The sequence below is a fragment of the Leptonychotes weddellii genome, chromosome 3 (genome assembly GCF_054177405.1).
Source record: "Leptonychotes weddellii isolate Sample4059 chromosome 3, ASM5417740v2, whole genome shotgun sequence".
Taxonomy (NCBI): Eukaryota; Metazoa; Chordata; class Mammalia; order Carnivora; family Phocidae; genus Leptonychotes; species Leptonychotes weddellii.
In genome coordinates, this window is record NC_138371.1 from 103,754,527 (window position 1) to 103,769,509 (window position 14,983).

Sequence of the window (14,983 nt, forward strand, 5' to 3'; positions counted from 1 at the left end):
TCTTAAAATTACTCTTCTAAAGAAAGTTTCAGTGTTCTGATTTTAATGTTCTATTTTACCCTCCCTCCCACTAATATTCATGTCTCTGAGATTAAGAAAATCTTAAGTAAATTCTTACAGCATTCCCACAAATTCTTAGTCTCAGAACAAAACAGAGAAGAAAATATATTAAAATGTTGTACTGGTCTGTAACCTCATTTTTTTAGACCTGCCAAATGAGCTAGTTTCAAGCTGCCAGGCAAGGACAAATAGGGATGGCCACACGGTGGCATGGCGGGCATTTAACACCGTGTAAGTGTAGTACTTTTCTAGTTTAATGTTTCAGTGTGGTCACTGAAGTAAATTCATCCAGTAATCTTGAAATTAAATTCTACCTCCCACTACTGACTCCGTACTACTATAAAAGTTCTTAATCTTGTTAGTAGAAATTCAACTAAAAAAAAAAAACAAACAACTTTCTGTTTTGGAATATTTCATGAGGATATTAAATTTATCCACTATTTTCAGAGTGTATGCACTGTGAATAGAGCAAAATCTCTCAACAGTTACATCTGTTCCAATCATTCTTAGAACATCAGTTATTTCAGTGGCTCAAAAAGATCCAAATGCCAGGTTGCATTGGGACTACTTTTTGTGGTGGGTCAAATTACCCAAGGGGAAAGAAAGAGAAGAACACAATTCCTGTGCCTTCAGTATCCGGAGCCAAGAAGCTACTCGTGGGGGATAAGGACAGGCCACAGAAATTCTACCTTAACACTGAAATCCCAGCTGACATGATCAACAAACCAAAGGAAAAAGCATTAGTCATAAACATATAGATCCCAGAATTACCAGTTAATTTCCTAAAGTTTAAATCCTGGTCAATCATAATAAGCTGGACTCCTTTACTGCAGATTAGCAAATAAAACAGTATGTCCTCAAGTAGAATATAAAATATGATGAGTAACTTGATTCAGAGCAGTAGGGTCTAGGATAACATTTCTAAGCAGCAGCTTTAGTTCTAAACCTTTTCCCTACTACTATTTTTTTCCTTCCAAATTTTTATTTAAATTCTAGTTAGTTAACATATAGTGTTATAATACTGGTTTCAGGAGTAGAATTCAGTGATTCATCACTTACATAGAACACCCAGTGCTCATCATAACAAGTGCCCTCCTTAATACCCATCATCCATTTAGCCCATTCCCCACCCACCTCCTTCCATTAACCCTATTTGTTCTTTATCGTTAAGGGTCTCTTATGGTTTGCTTCCTTCTCTTCTTTCCCCCTTCCCATATGTTCATATGTTTTGTTTCCTAAATTCCACATATGACTGAAATCTTTCTCTGATTTATTTTGCTTAGCATAATACACTCTAGCTCCATCTACGTCACTGCAAATGACAAGATTTCATTCTTTTTGATGGCTGAGTAATACACCATTTTGTGTGTGTGTGTATACATGTATATATATATATATATATACATACACCCCCCCATCTTCTTAATCCATAGTTTGGCTACTGTCAATAATGTTGCTATAAACATCATGGTGCATGTACCCCTTCCCTACCACTTCTGGCCAGTTATAGTCTCTACTTGTTTTTCCATTAGCCATCAATGACAGCCACCACTGGATTGCACACATGGCCATTACTTAGGCAACAAATGCTAACAAAAATCCATGCAAATAACAAGATTACCATTACACAACTAATGTAGGCAATCCCGAGGCATCAGCACCACAAGAGCAAAGCTCATTATCAGAAATGGAGACCATGTCTACCAACAGAAATTCTGAAAGTATAAAGATTAACATAAGTAAAAAGTAGCTTCCCAATTATTTTTATCTAAAAATTTTAAATGGAATCTTGAGGACTATTTTTAAGAGAGCTTCTCACTACATAAAACAAAGCCAAAATGACTCATAAAATGCAATGATTCAAACATGAACATATTTGAAGTTGTTAGTTTTATGTAAGCAATTAAAACTTTCCAATACTAAGTGGGAAAAAAAAAAAAAAAACACCCATAAAATCAGACCTTTGGATCATCAAAGTCTCTAGAACTACACTGTCCAATATGGTTGCCACAAGCTATGTGCAACTATTTAAATTTCAATTAATAAAAAATAAAAATTCAGTTCCTCAGTCACACCAGCCACATTTCAAATGCTCAAAAGCCACATGTGTCTGGTGTAGTGGCTGCATATTGGGAGTAGAGATCCAGAACATCTGCATCAACACAGGAAGTTCTACTGGAGAGCAGTACTCCTGAAGAAATCTGCTGCAAAAATGGCAAAGAACATAATATCTACACAATCAAAAACTGTTCTGTATCTGTTCTGTGACGGTCGTTCATACACAACTGTCACAACCAAAGAAATATACATTTTATTTTTTTTTCAAGATTTATTTATTTATTGATTTGATTTTTTTATTTATTTGTGAGAGAGAGAATGAGAGACAGAGAGCATGAGAGGGTGGAGGGTCAGAGGGAGAAGCAGACTCCCCGCTGAGCAGGGAGCCCGATACGGGACTCGATCCAGGGACTCCAGGATCATGACCTGAGCCGAAGGCAGTCGCCCAACCAACTGAGCCACCCAGGCACCCCAACAAGATTTATTTATTTGACAGAGAGAGACACAGCGAGAGAAGGAACACAAGCAGGGGGAGTGGGAGAGGGAGAAGCAGGCTTCCCACCGAGCAGAGAGCCCGATGCGGGGCTCGATCCCAGGACTCTGAGATCATGACCTGAGCCGAAGGCAGACGCTTAACATCTGAGCCACCCAGGCGCCCCAGAAGTGTACATTTTAAATGGATATGGTAACACAAGTAAATTATTCCTCAATAAAGTTGATAAGGAAAAAGAATAGATATATGACCACTGGTGCATTCCAAAGGAAAAACAAAATATACTTTGGGTATGTAGAAGAAGTTCCAACGTCCTGACAACTTGCTTACGCAGTCCTTCAGTTGAGACCCTGGTACATCAGACTGGGGATCCAAGCCAGAGTGGTGGACAGATGGCTAGAGCAAAGAAGAGAGTGCACATCTGCTTATGGTAAGAGGTATGAGGGGCGGGAGATCCAAGATACTATGGAAAGTAAGGGACAATGTTAGAGTACTCCAAAAATGTACCTACACCCTAACCTCAAACAATCAAATACATTATAAAATCATACCACTCACTGAGGGGCCACTGAAGATGTAAAGTAATTCATTAGAAGTTGTAAGGTGTATAGCCTCACATAAATATCTTCCAAATGATTAAAGAAATTAGTAAAATGAAAAAACTACCCAAAATATTTAAAGATTTAATACCTGAAAATCAGAAGAGCCAGGTATTACCAATCCCAATTCCACAACATCCTTCAGCTGATAACAGTCAAAAGTTCTAACCACGGATCACAGCTGATCACTAACACCAACTCCAACTCCTCCTGCCTCTGACAGGAGGCTACCACCAGTCACTCTCTAGGCATGACTAGTTCTCAAAAGGCAGACAGGAGACTGAAAGGGGAAAAAAACAGGTTCCCCAGAGTAATTCGGTCAAGAACAACGGTTCTCAAATTTGTTCAGTTAACACTGGTGGTCAAAGTATACCTTGACCCATTAGTACAGCAATATTTAAATAATTTTTGTTACATTACATATCATTTTATATTTTATTCAAACATTTCTATTATCACTAGCAGTTGTCAACAGTTTATTAAATGAGGACAAATGCTCAATAGAAATGTTTAAGAATATTACAGTGTATTGGCTTATAATATTTTATACCATTAAAATGCTGATTATCAACAATGCCAACATGGAAAAACAGAGTCAAATGAAAAAGCAAAGTACACAATATCGATAGTATGTAAACATAAAAAAGGACTAAAAGAAAACATGAACAAATGAAAATTGCTTCTCAGACTGTGCACTTGTTCTTTAATGTAGGTATCATTACTGTTGTTATTTGTGTCATGCAAAATAAAAATTTTAAATATTTATAAATACAGATAGCGTACTTACCACAGTGGGATTGCCACTACTTATCAACTGGCTGACTTCATGAAAAATGCTTTTGCAGTCAATTGATTTATCTAAGGATCCTCGTTTTACAATTACTGCTACTGCTAATAGAATCTGTTCCCGAACATACTTTTGGAGGCTGTAAAACATAAAAATCATTGTGAAAACCTTTACATGAATCTAATATAAAAATACTCCAAATTTCTCACTATGTCTGAAGCTACTAATAACACTGCTTTGCCTATGAGGGTAGTATAGCCTACTGGTTATGCAGTGTCCAAAGGCATAAGATCCGGATTTGAATCTACACTCCATTATGTTACTGGCTATGTGACCCTGAGCAAGACAGTTTCAGAGCCTCAAGCTTTCTCATCTATTAAAAGGGGGTAACAGTAACAGAGTTGTTACTAGGATTAAATGTTCTTAAAACTGTGCCCAGTGCATACTAAGTGCTCGGTAAGTGTTAGCTGCTTCAGGCAGTGTTCAATAGATTCAAGTCAGTTCACTAAGAGCCAGCTTATGATTCTATCATAAGAAATTCTGATCTAATATCCATCTCCAACCAGTGGTATAATCTTAAATTCATTTCCTTTAATGTGAAAAGGCAACATGCTAGCTACCCATGATATATTATGGACACATACAAATTTTTTTAAAACTTTTAAAAATTTCCTATCTAAACTGTGCTCCTCAGTGTGATGGCAGAAGCACCGATCCCAAATGGAGGCATTCTACAAAGTCTATTAGACCACAAGGAAATAGAGATTTAACTGTCTTTTCACAACCTTTTCTTAAAGATAAGGTTCAGAAAACATACTCTGAGCTTTATAATCCAGACTCTAGAATGCCACAGGATATGACAACCATGTGCCCTTGGGATAAACTACAAATTCCTTAACATGGCTTACAAGCAGTGGGACCCAGCCCAGCTTTCTTTGGACGCTCCCAATTTACCTGTTGTCTTACATCATTACTTACTAATAGTGTTTTCTTTAACCCTGGAAAGTGTCCCCATTTGGACATAAATGATACAGTCACCCACTTCCAAGGCCCTTCATGGTCAGGTATACCTGCTGCCCTCTCTAATCTCCCCCCACCCACATACACTCAAAACTACAGAAACACTGAGCTTCTTTCAGTTCCTGGCACAATGCACGTGCACTTCCAGGCCTTTAAATGTCTATGTCCTCTGCCAAGATCGTGATGCCACTTTTCCAGAGACATTCCCTGAACAGCTCCCTGAACGTGGTGGGCCATTACTAAGGAGGGCTCCCCCAACACATGATGGGCATTTACTAGACATTTATACAAACATGTCTCCCTATGTCAAGACTGAAGTGAAAAGTATTCCTTCAAAATACAGACTCGAAGTATTCATTAAACAAATAAATGCAGAGATCCATTATGTGGAAGAATATGAGTTGACCAAAGTGAATTTTTATACTTTTGGGGGAACACAATAATTTCAAATATATGGACTACTCCTAGGAAATGTACATAAAGCTCATTTTATTTATTTTTTTAAAGATTTATTTATTTGAGAGAGAGAGAGAGGGGGCTTATGCATGTGTGTGTGACTGGGGGGAGGGGCAGAGGGAAAGAATCTCTAAGCAGACTCCCCACTCAGCAGGGACCTGATGCAGGGCTTGATCCCATGACCCTGAGATCATGAGCTGAGCCAAAACCAAGAGTCAGATGCTCAACCAACTGAGCCACCCAGGCTCCCCCACAAAGCTAGTTTTAAGGAAGTCCACTGGCAAGAATTATAACTTACTAGGAAAATAAATAATAATGGCTAACATTTGTTGATGCTTATGGTATGCAAGGCTTCCTATAAACCACCTTCACAAAAATTAATACATTTAATCCTCATAACTATCTTTTGAGTAAAATAATATTAACTCTAACAGTTAATTAATAATAACAACAATTAAAAAAACTAATGTACAAAGAGGGTCATCTGCCCGTGCACACAGAGTGGCAGAAGTGGAAATCACAGTCCCTTTCTCAACCACTCTGCTATACTGTGAAGTGCACCTTCCATTTTACTCTATATAAATGTTATCTCAATTAGGAGGAAAAAAACAGAAAAAACCCTGTGCACCAAATGAGAAGTATACAACACTATGAACATAGTATTCATGGTATTCTACCTATGCAGTATACCAACGGTTTTCACTTGACTTGAGTCCATACTGTAGGAAATTCTACAAGATAAAAATGGCTGTGTCATGAAAAACAAAAAAAAGGGCAGAATTATTCCAGATTAAAAGAGGCTAAAGAGACATGACAACTAAATACAACATAGAATCTGTGGTTAAATCCTGGATCAAACAAGTAACATAAAGGAGGAAACGATATCAATAATATTATTCAGACAACTGAGGAAATGAAAATAAAGAATCAGAATTACATTAGATTAATACAGATAAGCCAATTATATCAAGAGTATTGAGATTATGCTCTCAGGAGAGATGCTCAAGTATTTAAGGATGAAGTATCATGATTTCTGCGGCATACTTTCAGGTGGTTTGGGGGGTAAATGCACATATGTAAGAGAAATCAAATGTGACAAAATGTTAACTGAACCCCTACTAGGAAAAGAGTATGTGTGTGTTCACTGTACTCTTCCTTCAACTTTGCTGAGAGTTTTGTTTTTAAAGAGTTTGGGAGAAAATATATATGTGAACTACAATCAGCTCCAAAAGAGCTCCTTGAACTAATGAAAATTATTTAAGAATGAGATTATTTCGGGGTCGCCTGGGTGGCTCAGTCAGTTGAGTGTCTGCCTTCAGCTCAGGTCATGATCTCAGGGTCCTGGGATCGGGCCTGCGTTGGGCTCTCTGCTAAGCAAGGAGTCTGCTTCTCCCTCTCCCACTGTACTTGCTCTCTCTCAAATAAATAAAATCTTAAAAAAAAAAAAAAAAGAATGAGATTATTTTTGGATAGTACAGGAGATCACATGCACAATCAAAATCTACCACACATTTAAGTTTACCAAACTCTCCAGAGTTCAGTGGTTCCCATGTGGGGAGGGTGGGGGATCAATGAGCAGCTCCAGGGCAAGCCAGTATCATCACACCCAAATGGCCTTATCAAACAACAAATTAAAATTTAAATAAAGAAAACCAGTGTGAAGGAGAAGAGAAAGGTTTGAAACCCAATTTTTCCTTATTCTATTAAAAGTGGGAAAAACAAGCCAAACCCTCCCTTTACATACATTTATATTCATTCATTTATAGAAAACGTTACCCATTACACTTGTAATGTTTATAGGCTAAGTAAATCTTGCCTTTTTTCTCTCATGCATTCTTCATACGAAAAGCAACTAGCACTTAACTGTGTGTTAAATTCGTGCAGTAATTATTATTAAATATTAGTAACTCAGAGACTGCTAGTGAACAATCAGTAGGAACAAAGGTATGTTCTAAATTATTTTTAAAGCTTTATGCATGTTTAATGCCACTATCAGACATTCTAATTACCAGCATTTCTGATTACCTAACATTTTCTTCACTGAATTTGGAAATGAACATCTATATAAAAAGTATTCAATTGTCCAACTGCGCACATGGCATACATACAGTGTGCATTGCCTCTTCTTAAAAGAAGACTTGGTGTTTGGGGGACTTAATCATATAAGCAATGAATGTACAAATCTTATAAAATGTTCAAACAATAGAATGTGTATAGCACAAAAAGAAAACTTACTTGTACTCCATTTCTTAAAACTGATCCGTTTTCCAAAAGAAACTATTAAAATTTGGTGCTTTCTCTTCTACTACCTTATTAATGTGCATTTCTGTGTACATATATATGTAACACTTGGTTTGTTAATGGTACTTAGATTTCCCTCTTCACCTGTCCTAGGATACTCACCTATGTCTTATAATACTTACCAAGTACCAAAAGAATAAGTACAAAGGATTTCACTTGAGTCTAAGATCAACTTTTATTTATAACCAAAATCTTTGGAACTAAACCAACACCAAAAAAACCTAACATCCAGCATCATCTTTTCAAAGAAACAAAACCTAGTATTGTAAGCTTAAATAAAAAGTAGTATTTCATTAAGGACCAAAAACAACCCACAACCATGTGTGTGAGTTTTAAAATATGAGCCCCAAGCAGGGCTTAACCATAAACATCTATCATTAAAAAAAAGAAAAAGAAAAAAAAGAGAGAGAGAGAGAAGCACAGCAAAAGCATTTTAGCAGTACCTCCACCACATACTTACTTAGGCCTTTGTAAGACATATGTTAAAAGGAATGTTCGCAGTGACTCGATGCTACCTTTTTCCAAGAGAATCCACTCTCGGACAACTGCTTCCATTATGGCTGTGGCAGCTTGAAAGAGGACATAGTCCACTTTACTTGTTTCTGAGGAGAAAATTAGAAACTTTCTTTAAACAGCAGTTCATCTTCCTTTGAACATTTTGCATTTATTAATTTAAAAACAGAACTTTTCAGACAAGGAATAAGATGGTTACCTGTTCTTTTTTTAATCCAGTGACCTTGCTCTAGCACCACAAAGAGGTTAGTTCCTCTCAGAAGACACCCCAGGCAGGTGGCAGCTAATCACCGATCACAATTTTCACAAACTTTCCTCACCTCTCTTCAACTGTTACTTCCAAAGCATGAAGAACTAAAAAATAACACAGCTTTAAAAAAAATAAAAATAAAAATATAAAGCAATCAGAAAATTTCCTAAGAGATTCTCACCCTGTGCAAAATAGAGCTTTGTATCTGCAAAATATCTTAAACTAGTCTTTGAACATTACTATTTGTGATGAGCCATGCTGTTAAAATATTTGTTAAGTGATTAAGCTTTCAGCAGGATGGCCCATCTCCAATAGCAAGTTCAGAAATAAACACAATCACGTTCAGGTTTTTTTTCTCAAAATGTTAAAAAAAAAAATTTTTTTTTGAGTCATATTTACACAAGGTGAGAAGTTCTTGTGAATTTTCTGATTGCAATATTGATCAAACTGAATAAAATTCCAAAGCTACACTTAGAAAAACCCAGCCTTAACTAGCAAGTTATAGTTTCTGAACTACAAACTAAATCAGGAGGGAAAGAAAAAATAGAAAATTAACATACGTAAGAAATATTTTAATTTTCTATTTTTTCTTTCATTCACCAATACCACTACAATCGGTTTCCAAACAGCATTATCAAAAGGGAGAAACAGTCAAAATGAAGTCAAGAAAAAGTAGAAATTTTCTGAAGTTCTAAAAAATAACCATCATGTGAAATCCATGAAAAGTCTATGATTAGACTGCAGGTTATTTGCCAAGATCACTAGACATGAGTATCTGAAAGCCATGAGAAATTAACTCTAGGCATAGAATGACACCTTCAAGAATTTATCAGAAGAACATGAAGATATAGTCAGGCACATCATATTCTCTCCTACTCAAGCTTAGGTCATTTAAACATCTTGTAAGTGATCTTGACACAATAAGCTATAAAAATGCATGAGAAAAGGTATACCCTACATAAATTCCTATCAATTTAGACTACTACATACAAGTTTTGAACATACAAAAACTAATAAGAGGAACCAATTCGGACTCTTTTTAAGTTTGATTATTCCATGCTATCTTAACATGAACTCTAATTGAGATGATAATCAGAACTCACAAAAATTGAGAAACTTTAAAATATTATCAATAGATAAAGCAACAGCTTCCAAAAATGTAAACCTACTATAAAAAGAGGTGTTTAAAGTTCCAGGAGAAAAAAAAACAAAAAACTTTTATTCAAAGAGGATTTGAAACAGAAACTAGCTATATCTATTTAGATCACTTAAGGAGAACTATGGTACTGCTTCATAAAGGTAATTCAAGCAATCTCTTATAAACCTCTTCTTGAAAGTAAATGATGATTGATGGCCTAATTTCATTTTCTACTGAAATAGTAAAAATTTTAAGGACAAGAAACCTGAAATCCTTAACTATCGGTTTTAACAAAGAAGCAAAATCTTAGGGACTCACAGAATTTTGGAAATACAACTCCAAAGATCATCTAATTCATTTTTCGCATTTTATAGCTAAAGAAAGTGTTGATGAACCAGAGATTAAGAGAAGAAATTCAAGGTCACATGGCTGGTAAATGTTCCTTGAGCAATACTAACCCGCCCCTAAAGGCATATACACCAAAGAAGAGAAGACCAAACAAGCACCTTCTTGTTTTCATAAGCAATGAGACATGCTTATTTCTAACTGTTTGTGCTTATATCCAACCCATTTTTCCTGACTCCTCCTCTTTATTTGCAAGGGATGGGGGAGGAAATAACTGCAGAAAGTGAATGACATTCGAAAGTTTCCAAGATAACTCTTAGATACCTCTGCTTGATATTAAATAGGCATATCTAAATTACTACTCCCATATGAAGCTGTCTCTAAGAGTGGAGGATCTGAAAAAAGGAAAGCCAAATTCCAAATTTAAAAGGAGGAATTTTCCTAACCTAATGAATTATTCCTTCTCATAAAACTTATGATTAGCCTTCATAAACTGTACTTATATGTAATATAAATGTGCAAAAGAAGCTATATGTTTCTCTAGAAGCTACCAGCAGAAGATTAGGACTTCACATGGACAAACAAGCCTTATTCTTGCTCTCTGCTCTAAAGATGCTCGAAATTGCAAGGTTTTCATGAGGAAATCACATCTATCTAGAATTTTTGATACTTTTAGGATGATTCTCCACTGACCAGGACACTGTCTAGATAATAAATTATTTTAGGCCACTTTAGCAGGAAGCTTTCACTTCCTACCATAGTAACTTTCTTTAATAATAATTATGTAAATAAAATTAATTTCTATCATGTCAGCCATCTGAAACTACACAGAACCATGAAGACAAAAGTTAAAGTGAAGGAAATAATGAGAGGCAGAGCACTACACTGAAAAAATATTTTCAAAAGAAAACTAAAACTATAGTAGTCAAGTCCCAGATGTTCAGCTACTACATACAATTACCTCTCTGGCCTTAAAGACTTCTGTCCAAAGCATAGGCAATAGAAGCTCCAGAGTCTGCTTAATGATACATAGGCACACCAATCAAGAGTAAGTCTCAGGTTTCATTTTGTTTTGTTCCAACCACTTCTGAGATAAGAAATTAAAGAAATCCATTTCTCCCTGAGAGGACAGAAGAATGCTACAAAGTTAGTTCTGGAAGCGTTGAACCAATCTCTCACTAGTTGGGGGTATTTCTTTAACGAGAACAGAACTCAGAGGATTTGTGAACGCACATTCGACCAGACCAAACTAGCAAATTCTTAAGTGCCAAAGACTTCTGAAGCGAAGAAGTCTAAAAATACTCTTCAGAAAAAATGCACAGGCTTGCAACATGCACACGCACATGCACGTGTGCACACACACAGAGTGGAAAAGTAAACCTAGAATAAAAATAAAAGCATAAGAAGAGAAAGAAATGAGGAAAAACAAGAAGCATAAAACTTAAGTCAGAAGTGGGAAGGAAGAAGTTTAAGAGGCCAGAAAGGGGAAGCATCAAAGAGAAAGTCTCCCCTTTATTAGAATATATCACCCAGACACTGTATAAAAATGACATATTATCCCTAAATAAGAATGTGAAAATTCTGAATTGCGATTGACTGCCACTTGTATGAGAAGTCTTCTTAGAGGAATTAACCCTTCTGTGCTGGTGGCAACTGAGTAAGGAGTTGAAAGATTTTCTGTGAAGTTTAGATGTAAACATTAATGTAACACAGGGCTTTGCAGTACATTAATGATTAGATTATGCTTATAATACATGCACTCAACCTTTTAAATAGTTAATGTCTCAAAACCCAAACTGATTTTAAAAGCACAGCTGGAACTAGCAATACTATTCTTTAGAAATTTTTATCAGGAAAACAAAAGTATTCTAAAACAAGCTCAAATCATAACAAAGCAATAGTACTTCATAAAATATACATACTCTTAAAAAAGAAAGAGTCGTATAAACAAATACACTCTAATAAAATACTTACAACTTAGATTAACTATTTCCCAACTAGTACAGAATGATAACTGAATTACAATGAAAGTCAGATGAAAATGATGGACTCCTAATTAATGTAATTAAGGCATATGCCATAAAAACCAGACTCAAATTATTTTAGGTGACTAGTTTAATACGATGGCTTTCTAAATCTAATTTCTAAATGCTGAACAATTTCAAGGCAGTAAAGACAAAGGCTCCCTTAAATTCCTAATAGTGATACTTAGTTTTGCTTCTTGTAATTTAACATGAAATTAAATATTCCCCACAGGCATATGATAACAAATTTTCTTAGTGCCAGAAACAAATTCACCCCAAAGTATAAAAACTGAGCATAAAAAATAAAAAAGATCAAAACTGCCTCATTTAGAATTTAAAAGGTGGTTATTAAAACTGTCCCTCTAATGATAAGATCTAACTGCTGAATGAGACAGAGCCACCTTCACCATCACTGCTAGCTCCTTGCAAACAGAGAACAGAGCACATTTTTAAGGTTATTATTTTTAAAATGTCTTTTGAAATCAGGTAATGGGGTCACTTACGTTACTGTTTACAAAGTGGTTTTAAATGTTACTACATTTGTGCCTCATAACAGCTTAAGGCAACCAAGTCCATTAAGGAAAATGGTACCACTATTCTCCTCTTATTGATGAAAAAAGGGCTAAGTGACTTCCTCAAGTTGATACCATGCAACAGGCACCACTGTGCCCAGATCTCACAGTACCTACAGCAGTGCTCTTTCTACTCCAGTCGAACAACTCATTTATAAGCCCTTTATGTAAAGCATTATTAACATAATTTTAATTATAGGCTATTTCAATCTGGAAACCAGATTGGCTAACAGATAAGTCTTACTAAAAGCACAAGAATAAAAGGTCAGATATTTTAGTTCTTAATACACAACTAATCAATTTTGTGGGCAAGGATAACTCAGAGCCTCAAATATGGGTCACAAAAAATGGCTCCAATTAAGAAAAAGAGCCAGAAATAATTAAGGTATAAAATAACAATAACCAATGAAATCTCTCTTATATTATTGAAAAACATATAAGAGGCAGAAGACTGTGTGTGTAAATCTTTTAGAAAATACCATTTTGGACAAGACTTATAACTTTTGTGATTATTTTTAAAGGAAAGAGATCATTTCTATACATGTCAGATAAAAGGTACTCATATAACATTTTTACAAGAGTAAAAATGCTTCATTTAAAAATATACAGTGATAACCTACACAGAACTGACTAATATTTGCTAAGCAAGCTGAGTACAAAGTATACGGTTAAAAAATTTTTTTAATAAAACTAAAAGAAAAACTGTTGAAACCTCCAAAAACAGTAATTTTAAAACACTAGGATAAGATATTTTATAGTACATTTCCTATGATAAGTGATAGCACTCTTGAAAACAACTGAAAAACTATTAGACTTTCCCCCCCACCATTAACAGCCTTCATGTTATGGTCAATAATAAAACAAATTATTGAATACTATATTCAGGGGAAGAAAATTCAAAGTAAAAACAAAGTTCTCTGGCTTTATGGAATATCTTTAAAGCCACTTCAATAGAGTGATTACTAATGGAAAATTATAACTATATAAACCTGCTTGTTTTAAAAGGAACTTAAAATATCTAACACGAAAAACGAGATTTGATTCTGCAAAAATATTTTTATAAAGTGAATACTTACCCAAAATATGCTTGCAAACCGCAAATGGTGATTTTGATTTCCTAAATGATAAGAATATGTGCTCTGCATGCTGGCGTTGTTCATTATTAACCATGGAAGGTGGTGCCTTGAGAGTTAAAAAAAACAAAAGCAAAACAAAACAAAAAAAACAGAGTACACTTGTTTAATAAGAAAGCTTGAACAATAGCAAACCTTTAACCCACAACAAGAGAAAATACTTTCACTTTGGGGGGGGTAATGGGAGGACAAATTCCTGCTTGTTATTTTAAAGAAACTACAGTATAAAACTTCGTAATAAATATTTAAAATATGGTTTCAGGAAAAAGGAAGAAATTCCTGGCAAAGTTTGGGTGAGAACCCTTTAAAGTTGCCTACATTTTAGAAGATACTTACCTAACATTTTCCTTATCTTTTAAAAATAGCTAACTTATTGCTTTTTATTCCAAAATATATCACTTCATCAAGTTCGAATAATCTCTCATTCTTCAGCACTGGTGAAACTGAATCCAAAGTTACTAAAAATTGTTTTCTAACAGCAATCCTTTAAAATAAAAGTTATTACCAGATAATTCTACCTCAAGTTTTCTAAAATCACCATTAAACCAGAAAAATTAGGGAACAGTGAAGTTTAGAATTTACAAAACTCCTATCTGAATAATAAATTAGTCAGCAGAAAAGCCAGACTTCTGGCTTACCAAAAACAACTTCTATAGTCTGCCAGGTTTTTAAATTCCATTTTGTTCTAACAATCTTTCCTTCTAAAGATAATACTCTTTCTGAACCTAAAATATATATTCTCATTATATGGCTTGGTAATCTTTGACTCATTGGCACCCATCTGAAGAGAAGAGATTGCTTATGTAAGCCTACCAATTAAATTATCAGAATTCTCAATTTGGGAGGGGAGAGTCAGGGTAGATGGTAGGAAAATAAACCTTTGCTACTGTAACCAATATGAAATGGGGAGACCAAAATTTCAACTATACTCAAACAATCTGGAAGATAAAAAACATTTTTTAAAGATTTTATGTATTTATTTGATAGAGAGAGAGACAGCGAGAGAGGGAACACAGCAGGGAGAGTGGGAGAGGGAGAAGCAGGCTTCCCGCTGAGCAGGGAGCCCGATGTGGGGCTGGATCCCAGGAACCTGGGATCATGACCTGAGCCGAAGGCAGACGCCCAACAACTGATCCACCCAGGCACCCTGATAAAAAACATTTTGCAACAAAGTATGTTACATCATTATTATAAACTATAAAGTATATCAGGTATGCAACATTAGTCACTATAA

At 35.3% G+C, this 14,983-nt stretch overlaps 1 protein-coding gene across 5 annotated transcripts in view; it reads right to left on the minus strand.

Moving 5' to 3' along the window:
• Positions 1 to 14,983, minus strand: part of XPO4 (exportin 4) — a 117,903-nt gene that overhangs the window by 73,784 nt on the left and 29,136 nt on the right. For 2 of the 5 annotated variants that reach the window (XM_081815398.1, XM_081815397.1), the window contains exons 2-4: positions 13,693 to 13,798; positions 8,235 to 8,376; positions 3,998 to 4,136 (exon numbers count right to left, since the gene is read on the minus strand). In XM_081815398.1, coding sequence (XP_081671524.1) covers positions 3,998 to 4,136; positions 8,235 to 8,376; positions 13,693 to 13,798 — 387 coding nt within the window. Of the gene's footprint in view, positions 1 to 2,896; positions 3,008 to 3,997; positions 4,137 to 6,150; positions 6,857 to 8,234; positions 8,377 to 8,486; positions 8,642 to 13,692; positions 13,799 to 14,983 lie in introns of those variants that run through there. The other 3 variants (XM_081815399.1, XM_081815396.1, XM_081815400.1) reach the window with 3 other exon arrangements.